Source organism: Chenopodium quinoa, unplaced genomic scaffold (genome assembly GCF_001683475.1).
Source record: "Chenopodium quinoa cultivar QQ74 unplaced genomic scaffold, ASM168347v1, whole genome shotgun sequence".
Taxonomy (NCBI): domain Eukaryota; kingdom Viridiplantae; phylum Streptophyta; class Magnoliopsida; order Caryophyllales; family Amaranthaceae; genus Chenopodium; species Chenopodium quinoa.
In genome coordinates, this window is record NW_018744828.1 from 482,344 (window position 1) to 493,294 (window position 10,951).

At 37.9% G+C, this 10,951-nt stretch overlaps 1 protein-coding gene across 1 annotated transcript; it reads left to right on the forward strand.

Moving 5' to 3' along the window:
- The first annotated feature begins 1,681 nt into the window (after nucleotides 1-1,681).
- Nucleotides 1,682-2,998, forward strand: LOC110704231. Its single transcript, XM_021882019.1, has 3 exons — nucleotides 1,682-2,092; nucleotides 2,175-2,529; nucleotides 2,619-2,998. The coding sequence occupies exons 1-3, from the start codon at nucleotides 1,682-1,684 to the stop codon at nucleotides 2,996-2,998; spliced, it is 1,146 nt and encodes a 381-aa protein (XP_021737711.1).
- The last annotated feature ends 7,953 nt before the right edge of the window (nucleotides 2,999-10,951 follow it).

Sequence of the window (10,951 nt, forward strand, 5' to 3'; positions counted from 1 at the left end):
AAACGAAAAGTTGAAACCTTGTTAACCTGATGATGTGAATGATGTTTATGTCGTTGATTTTAGGGCTGTATATAAATTTGTTGGAATGTTGAAGGCTGAATTGTTGTTTTGTTTGTGTTGTGGGTGTTGAATTATTTGTAATTTGTTTGAAATTTATATGCTTTGTATTTGTTTGTGTTGAACAGAATGGCAGAGAGGATATTGAAAATAAGATATAGTGGTAATTGTGTAGATTTACCAATAGAGGATGTTGATCGATGTTTGTTGATTGATGTGTTGAATGATTTCTGTGATGCTTATAATAACAATGGGTTTGAGCTTCCAACCTATCCTAAATTAAGCTACTGTTATAATCAGAAAAGTCATGCTTTGGTAGATGACAAAACCTTGATGAAAATGTTTGAGGTGAAAGAGGGGAGAGAAATTGATGTATGGGTTGGTTGTTTAGAAAAACCAAATTTCATTTGGACTTTGGCTCAACAAGATAGGAACAAGAGTCCAAACCCATCCCCTATTCAACCTGAAATTCAGCCTGTTGTACCTAACCCAACTCCACAAAGTCAACCTTTATATGAAGCCCCACAACATAAACTTTCAGTTAGGAGAGCAAAAGGGTCAAGCCCAACATCACCAGTTTCACCAAGTGTAAGAAGAAGCCCAAGGTTTAGCCCAACACCACCTCTTTCTCCTAATTTAATGTGGAGCCCAATGTTAAGCCCTTCTGATTCTTCAAATCCAAATCAACTTACTCAGCCTACCCAGATTACTAGAGTCCAAAGACTATCCAGATTACTAGAAGAAATACCCCCCTCTCCACCACATATCAACCAGTCACTTCAACCTGACACAACCCAAACCATATCTCCTACTGTAAACAAGAAGAGGGGAGTGACAACAAGTGTTCCTAGAGCCAGAAAGATCCCAAAAACAACAGCCAAACTCAAGGGTATTTGGGTACCCCAACATAAAGCCACAGTTGAGGATGGTGCAGGTTCATCTAATAATGCTATTCCTAAGAGGAAGGTTAATAGGCAGAAACAGGACAACCAAGAGGATGAGAGTGAGAGTGAGTTGTCAGGCAGTGATAGTGAGAGTGAATTTCAACCAGGAAGTGATGAGGAAGACAGTGATGAGGGTGACTGTGATGATGTAATTGATGAAGATGTTAATGATTTGCAAAATTTAAACTATGTTGATGATGGTTGGCAACCTTTCCATTCAGTTGAATGGGATGGTGAAGATGAGGGTTATTTTAAGCAATTGTATATGAATGGGGAGGTGTATGATGACTATGATTTTGGGAAAATTAAGATGAGGAAATGGATGTTGTTTGTGAACAAGGACCACTTTAAGGATTCTCTTAGGGATTTCTGTATTCAAGAAGGGTTTTCAGTTGTTGTGAGAAAGTCAGACAACTTTAGGTACACAGCTGAGTGTGCAGATGAAAAGTGTGAGTGGAGGATTCATGCAAGTAAACTCCCAGATGGATTCACTTGGGCCATCAAATCCATAAGGCATCAGGGCATAGCTGTGACTTGAATCTGACACACAATCCTATGTGCACATGTGATTGGGCAGCACATAAGTTGCTTGAGGACATTAGGGCCTGTCCTGATATTAAAGCTAAGTCCCTAAATGCCTTACTTCAAGAAAGGTATGGGTTGATAAGATTCCAATTAGGATGATCCAAGAAGGGCATGATGAGTCCTATGCCCTTCTGCCTGCTTATTGTGAGCTGCTGAAACAGAGAAATCCTAACTCTGTTGCATTTTGTACTTGGGCAAGGCTGGAATCACCACAACCTACCCTACAGTTCAGATCTATTTTCATAAGTTTTGAAGCACAATTTAAGGGTTTGATCAATGGCTGCAGAGGGTTAATTGGTGTAGATGGCACCCACCTCAAGGGTAATTATGGAGGGGTGTTATTGGAAGCTGTGTGCCTAGATGGTAATAATGAAATCTTCCCAGTAGTTGTAGCTGTGGTGGACTATGAGAATAAATCAAGTTGGACTTGGTTTTTTCATCACTTGAAGCAAATTGTAACATCTACAGGAAGACAAGATTGGACCATAATTTCAGACAGACAAAAGGTATGAGTTTAATGTTTACAATTCTTACAAGTTATAAAAATATGTTTGCAGTGACTATCTAAATGAACTCTGTGATTGCTAGGGAGTTGATCCATCCTTGGATAAGGTATGGCCAAAAATCCAAAGAAGGTATTGTGCAAGACACTTGTGCAAAAACTTCAAGTTTGAATACCCTGGTTTGCTTATGCACAAGCTTTTTTGGGCAGTCACAAATGCAACCTCTATGTTCAGCTTCAAGAAAGCTTTACAAAAACTGCAAGAACATGCTGGATTAGGGGCCATTCAGTGGTTTAAGGACTTAGGACCCCTAGACAAGTGGACAAAGTGGAGGTTTGACCCCACTGTGAGGAGTGATGAAAACACAAACAACTTTGTTGAAAGCTTTAACAGCACCATAAGCACAGAGAGATGTATGCTTGTGTTAACTCTACTTGAAGGTTAGTAGGAAGAACATTAATTTCTGTTTTTGACATTTTGTTTATTACATAGCTAATAGTTGGGTGTTTGTTTGTTTGTATATGCAAAGGTGTAAGAAGAATTGCCATGGTTAGACATGCAACCAGACAACATATAGCTGAACAGTGGAAAGATGATGAAATATGTCCAAATATCACTGAGAGGCTAAGAGTGCTTACCAAAGAGTCCAGGACATTTACAGCCTTCAGTTCTGGCAGAGGTGAATTTGAAGTGCATGTTGGAAGGAGTATGATACCTGTGTCTATTAGCAACAAGGAATGTGCCTGTAGGAAGTGGCAAATATTAGGTATCCCTTGTAAGCATGGCATCAGGGCCATATTACATGATGGAAAACAACCAGCCTTGTATGTCAGTGACTGGTTTTTTGTTGCTAGATACAAGCAGGCATACAGTGGGAACATTTCAGCCATTCCTGACCCTGACTGCTAAAGAGAAGGGGAATAAACCTGCAACAGGGAAGAAAAGGACCAGGGAGCATTTCACTAATGAGAGAGAGGAAAATTCCATGATAGATCAATTAGTGACATTGTCTCAGCCGCCTCCTGCCCAAGCATATCACCTTAGCCAGTACAACCAACCTTCTGCAAGCCAGCCTGAGCAAAGTGCAAGGCACCCTGAGCTAACTGCAAGGCAACTAGGGACATTAGCATGGCATCCAGGAAGATCAAGCCAGCCAATGCCATCAACAAGGCAGCCAGGGACATCAACAAGGCAGCCAGGGACATCAACTCAGCCAGGGCCAGCATCAAGGCAGCCAAGTCCATTAGCAACCCAGGCAGGGTGTATACACCCATTTGTGACTCCCCAAAACCAAACCCAGTGATGAGTACCTTTCACGTCGAATCATAATCGAATGAAGTGAAAGTGTGGAAAGTCTAGTGTTGCGGATAGTTTTAATTTCTTTTTCTCTTCTTCTCTGTTTTTAAAAACTTATTTTAAGAAAACAGCCAATCCAGTTTTGTTGGTCCATGATATGGGTCCAATAATTGTGTAGTTAGATGGGGCTTGCAAAGAGCTTTCCAACGATATATTATAAGCCCAATTCCGATGAATATTGAGGAAGTTATGGCAAATTTACCAAACTAGGCCAGGTTTGAGCCTTATGTGCGGCCCGATGATCTAGAAGAGGACCTAATATGATTTATCATTCCTAATGCAATTAGGAATGGTTTTAGTCTTCTAGATTCTTCTAGAAAGTTCTTTTCATTCCTAATTCAATTAGCATTGATAAATTGACTTTTGACTTTTCAGTGTTTTAATTAAAAATCAAAAAGCATTTTCGAGGAAAATATACGATTTTATCCTCCAGTACGACAAACTTATCTGATTTTCGAAAATGCGTTAAAAACAGGCCTGGCGCCTAACTCCAGGCATTGGCGCCTTAAACCAAGCTTGGCGACTGGCGCCAACCATTGGCGCCTGGTGCTAGCCATTGGCGCCTGGTGCTAGCCATTGGCGCCTGGCGCCGCCAATTAGCCAGGGTTGGCGCCAGCTCTGTTTTGCGTGCGCCAAGTGCTCTGTTTTGATATTTTATCTTTTTGGCTGATTTTCTCTATAAATAACGTATTAAAAACTCCGTTTTCATTATTCTATTCTCACCAATTCTCACGAATTCTCATCAACAATCAGTTTTCATTCGCAATCATTAATTGTCTAATTCTCTCATTCATCATCTCTCTCTTTATTTTTTTCTAAACCTTGCTTTTTTCATACGAAATTCCGCATTCACAAGATCTAGAAATACCTAGCCATATTCGAAGTTGCCTTCGCCCTAGACGTGAAAGGTTTAATTTCTGAGGGTTTGGCCCCAAATCTCTCTTTCAATTATTTAATTTAATTGTTTGTTTATTATTTTTCTTGAAGTTACTAACGTGTGTATTTTGTTATTAGAAAGAGGTACAAAGCATCAAAGTAAGTACTTTAATGTTTTTATTGATATTATGATGTAGACATCATGTTTATATTGTTATTATGATATTCCTAGTATCATGTCTAGGGTAATTTTAATATTAAATATGATTGTTACGATGCCTTTTATTTTCTTCCTAATATTTATGATTTCTAGTATCATGTTAGGGTTAAAGATTTGATCTTTATTGCTTAGTGACATGCTAGGGTTTGTTATTAATCTTGTTAGTATCATGCCTAGGATCTTGCTATTTTTATTATGCTTTAACATGATTTATGATTATTTTTATTGTTTTGATTATGATTACAATTTTATAATTAATATTATTATGATTGACATGATTATTATTATTATAGTTAATATGATTATTGTTATTGTGATAATTATTGTTTTGATGATTATATTTTTATTATCATGATCATGTTTATTATTATGTTGCTTGATATTTATATTTATTGCTTGATCACACCTTTTATGCATGTTTAAAGGGAATTGATACTTGTAATCACGCTTAATAACATAATTGATAATCTTGTTAGGGTTAATATGATTATAATTCAAGTGATCGCCAATAATAGATTTATTTGTGCATTAATATTCAACCAACATAGATAAAAAGGTTTAGGATTAATCCTATTGATTGCATGTTAATTAAAAAGCGCACATGAATACGATTAGAATAAAGTAGAGGCCTATTATTAGGGCAGGTTCAATCTCTTTTAGGTTGGATTTGTACCTTCATCCCCGAACCCTTATTTGGTTCTAGACCTTATGGAGTTGACGATCTCTTGGATCGTTAAGGGGTGTAACCTTCAACTCGTGAACGGTTTACAAGTTCCTAAAAAACTTGTTGGCGAATCTTTTGCTCTATCTTCTTCCCTTTTGGACGTCCCCGTACTTTAGTGTATGATCACAGTGGGGTTCAAGCTAAGGGATTAACGCTTGAAGTTATTCCCTACAGTTTTTGGCGACTCCGCTGGGGAGGATTTCTATTTTAATTCCTGAATTTGTTTCGGCAATGATTTAGAATGAGTGGATGAGACTCGAAACGTTCTAAGTATTTCATGTGCGTAATTTTGATTAACATTATTGTCATATGCATAAAAAAGATCTCATTGGAAAGACCATCCGTAATGAGTTAAAAACATAGGATTTTACACGTAGGAAATTTGAGAAATATCTTTCACAACTAGGACTGAAATAACACCGCGCGAAACTGGAAAATTTTATCGAGCACAGAAAGCTGTTGAGGCATGTGGGAAGTAGCGTCAGGGGCCAAAGCATTGGCGCCAGCGTTTTAACCGTAGCGTCAGACGCCAGTATTGGCGCCAGGCGCTACAGTTAGAAGCTGGCGCCAGTCTCTGATTGCTGGCGCCAATTTCCCCCAATACCGAGCCAGAAATATGCGTTCTAATTTCGACCGGTTTTTCGTATTGTTTGCTCGATCCTACTTCCTGATTGAATTTTTTCTCACTTTTCTGAAACCCATAATGTGTTCTACATATGGACATAACCCTCTGGGAATTCATGCTCCATCTAACCGATTGAACGCTTCGTGCAACAAAGGGTACATCCGAGATTGTTGAATTCACCAAACCATGGAAGCGAGTTTTTTTTTTTCTAAAACTCGCGGTGTCCTAGGGGTGAAAGTAGTTTGGATAAAAACCGAAAACCGAACCAAACCGAACCGAATAAGCAATTCGGTTCGGTTTTGTTCGGTTTTCGGTTTGGATCGGTTTGAGAAAATGAAAACCGAATTATATCGGTTTGGATTCGGTTTTGGGATTTTAAAAACCGAAAACCGAACACCGAACCGAAATGTATAAGCCCCATTTCTCAGCCCATTTTCCTACGTATATATACTCAAACCCTAAATTTATAAGCCCATTTCTCAGCCGTTTCTGATCTCTTTCGGTCTTTCCCTCACTAAAAGTAAAACCCTAGATTTTCCCTCATCTCTCCCTCTCACCACCTCACTCAGTCACTCCGTTCGTCCACCACCACCAATCCACCACCTCACTACTTCCTGCTTTCCTACTTACCACCTGTGGCTGTGTTCCGTTCGAGTGTTCCAACGCCGGCCGCCGCTGACCACCTGTTCGAGTGTTCCGGTATGGCGGTATGCTTTAATTTCAATATTTCATATTTCACTTCTCTTTCGTTTCTGATCTCTTTCCCTCACTAAAACCCTAGATTTTCCCTCATCTCTCCCTCTCACCACCTGTGTTCCGTTCGAGTGTTCCAACGCCGGCCGCCGCTGACCACCTGTTCGAGTGTTCCGGTATGCTTTAATTTCAATATTTCATATTTCACTTCTCTTTTCCTGCTCGAATTGCATGTTTTCTTTGTTATTTTGAATTTCAGATTTCACTTGCACTTCTCTTTTCCTGCTCGAATTGCATGTTTTCTTTGTTATTTTTGAATTTCAGATTTCACTTGCACTTCTCTTTTCCTGCTCGAATTGCATGTTTTCTTTGTTATTTTCGAACTGGTGATAGATTGTTTTCTTTGAATAGTTATTATGCTCGAATTGTATTATGCTCGAATTGATGATATTCCTTCAGAGTTCAGAATATATGTTGTTCTATTATAGTATTATGCTCGAATTGCATGTTTTCTTTGTTATTTTCGAACTGGTGATAGATTGTTTTCTTTGAATAGTTATTATGCTCGAATTGTATTATGCTCGAATTGATGATATTCCTTCAGAGTTCAGAATATATGTTGTTCTATTATAGTATTATGCTCGAATTGCATGTTTTCTTTGTTATTTTCGAACTGGTGATAGATTGTTTTCTTTGAATAGTTATTATGCTCGAATTGTATTATGCTCGAATTGATGATATTCCTTCAGAGTTCAGAATATATGTTGTTCTATTATAGTATTATGCTCGAATTGCATGTTTTCTTTTTGATAGATTGATTGTTTTTCATAGATTTGCATAAAAATTGTTGGTTATTGAGTGAGTTCTTTTTTCTGTTTTAAATCAGATTATCAGAATGTCCACAAATATGGATAATGTTGAAGGGAATGTCCCTATTGAGGAGCATGAATCTGACAATGAAAAATCCAAACCCAAGAGGAAGAGAATGAAGGATCGTTCCGAGGTTTGGGAGCACTTTATCAAGGAAGAAACACACACTGGAATGGAAGCACGTTGCAAGTACTGTGGTATGAGATACAAGTGTGGTACAAAGAGAAATGGCACTAGTCCATTGTGGGCTCATATAAATAGATGTCGTAAGTACCCCTATAATACTCCTAAAGAATCAAAACAAAGTTTGTTGTCTTTCAAAAGCAATAAAATTGAAAGTGGTTGTACTAGTGGATTGTCTTATGTGAAATATGATCCAACTGTAATTAGAAAAGCTTTATCTGAGATGGTTATAGTTGATGAATTGCCTTTTAAGTTTGTTGAGGGAGTAGGCTTTAAAAAATTTTGTAATGTAATGGAGCCTAGATTTCATGTCCCTTCCAGAATTACTGTGGCTAAAGATTGTTATGAAACTTTTTTAACTCAAAAAAGAAAGCTGAAATTGGTATTAAAAAATTGTAACTCAAGGGTTTCATTAACAACCGATACATGGACATCTATTCAGCAAATTAATTACATGTGCTTGACTGTTCACTTTGTTGATAATGACTGGAATTTGCAAAAACGTATTCTGAATTTTTGTCCTATATCAAGTCATAAGGGGGAGGAAATTGGGAAAGAAATTGAGAAATGTTTGCTTGATTGGGAACTTGAGAAAGTATTTTGCATAACTGTTGATAATGCTAGCTCAAATGATACCGCAATAGGATATATGAGAAGGAAAATAAATGGTTGGAAAGCTGGGGTTCTTAAGGGTCGGTTCCTTCATATGCGTTGTGTTGCTCATATTGTGAATTTGGTTGTGTCTGATGGCTTGAAAATTGTTAATGAGTCTATTACTCGTGTGAGACAAGCTGTAAGATTCATCAAACAATCCCCTTCTAGGTTGGTAAGGTTTAAAAAATGTGTTGTGGAAGAAAAAATCAACTCTAAAAAGTTGTTGTGCCTTGATGTGCCTACTAGGTGGAATTCCACCTTTTTAATGTTGGATGCTGCTTTGGTGTTTGAGTATGCTTTTGAGAGGTACTCTGAGGAGGACCCTCATTATGTGATTGAGTTAAATGAGAGGGAGGGGAAGGGCTGCCCTACTTCTGAGGATTGGGAAACAGTCAGAAGGTTTTCTGAATTTTTACAAGTCTTTTATGATCTTACGTTGCGTGTCTCTGGGTCTTTGCATGTGACTTCCAATTTATTTTTCCATGAATTGGTGAGTGTTGCTGTCCTTTTGAAAGATTTGATGACAAATGATGATGTGGAGATGTGTCTTATGGCTACTAAAATGAAGGAGAAATATGACAAATATTGGGGTGATCCGGAGAAAATAAACATGCTGATTTTTATTGCTGTTGTGCTTGATCCTCGTTATAAGTTAGATTATGTTGAGTGGATGTTAATTGAAATTTATGATTCTAAGCATGCATTTGTTTTGGTGAATAATTTGAAAGAGTCTTTGAATGCATTGTATGAGGAGTATCGTGGTTCTTCTGGTGATGTGATTAGGGAGGAAGTGTCCTCAAGTATGGACAGTTCCCAATTTTCTCCCAAACAAAAGAAGCTTCAGGTATTGAAAAGTAAGTATAAGAAACATAAGTGTGAGAAAGATGGAGAAGCAAAAATTGAGTTAGACAAATATTTAGAAGAGGAAACGGAGGAGGAATGTGAAAATTTTGATATTTTGGGGTGGTGGAAGTTTAATAGTGCTAGGTTTCCAACAATTGGAAGAATGGCCCGTGATATACTTGCTGTCTCTATCTCAACAGTAGCCTCTGAGAGTGCATTCAGCACTGGTGGTAGGGTTCTAGACCCATTTAGGAGCTCCTTAACTCCAAGGGTCGTTGAAGGACTTGTTTGTGCTCAAAATTGGCTACGTTCTTCTCCCTTTCCTAATATAGAAGAGTGTTTACAAGAAGTTGAAGATCTTGAAGAAGGTAACATAAAACAACAATTATCATGTTATTTTTTTTCATTATTTCATATATATTATGTAACTTGTTTATTTTTTTTTAATGTTATTAGACTTGAGGAATATGACAATTGGTGGTCAAAACCCGGACTTGGTTGAGCTTGATTGAGAGTTAGCTGCCAAGAATGAAGCTGCCCTATTGATTGAAGACTTGAAGTTTCTGCCAAGAGCCTAAGAATGAAGCTGCCCTGTTGGTTGAACTAGTTCATTTGTGGACTGTTTGTCTGTTTTATTATCAATTCATCATGTGGACTGTTTTGATAGTTTTAAGACTTGTTAAGTTCTTATGTCTCAATGTGGACAATGTGTAAGTGTATTTAATTACTATGGTCTATGGCAGTATGGCTGGACAATTTAGTTACTATGGCAGTATGGCATATGGTTGTGACTTGTGAAAGTTGTATGTTAAAATTTATGCTTTAATTTTGTTCAGGAACAGGTACAAAATTTAGGCCTTAAAAGGCCCAAAATTATATGCCCAATAAAAAGCCCAGATTTTAAGGCCTAATACAGCAGCCCATAAAAATTCGGTTTGGATTGGATTTAATTCTCAAAACCGAATTATTTCGGTTTGGATTGGATTTAATTCTCAAAACCGAATTATTTCGGTTTGGATTGGATTGGATTGAATCCAAATTCGGTTTGGATTCGGTTTCAAAAATCCGAAACCGAAATAATTCGGTTTGGATTCGGTTTGGGGTGTAATCCAAACCGAATACCGAACTTTCACCCCTACGGTGTCCCATCCACTCGCGCCAACCCTTCACGGTTAGGCTTCCGCGCGGTGCATCCGGACCCTCTATTGACTAAACCATATCCCGAACTTTAGAGAACTAGAGCCATGGTTAGGTTGCAAACTCATTGCATCATATTGTGCCTACTTGACTAATTGTGCATTATTTGTTGTGCGTACTCTATGTGATTTTTCCTAACCGTTTGTTTGACTTGTGTTCAGACTAAATAAACTGATTAATGACTAAAGGACTTTGTTCAATTAATTAATTAATTAATTTGAGCTAATAAATAAACATAAAATCGAGTCATAGTTCCTTTAAGTCAACCCGGATTTTTATTCCCGTATACTGCACGAACGTCAACTTGTTTTGGTCATAACCGGAGTTCTAGAAAGAACTACAAGTCGTACAACCTATGGATCTGTAGCCCCGAGTTTTATCTTTAATTTGGCGTTGGTTTCATCTAAATCAGGGTCACAGATCAAAAGTTATGACTAAAATACCACAGTCTAGTTAATGCATATACGTGAAGTCTTAACTTAGTCTTTGCTTGAGTATAGTCACATAGTCTAGCCACATGGTCATGACACGAGTCTTAACATGTAACCTACACTCACTAGTCTTAGCACACACTTTGAGTACACATCACCATGACCATGTCTTAGGTTCACGTGTGGGTCG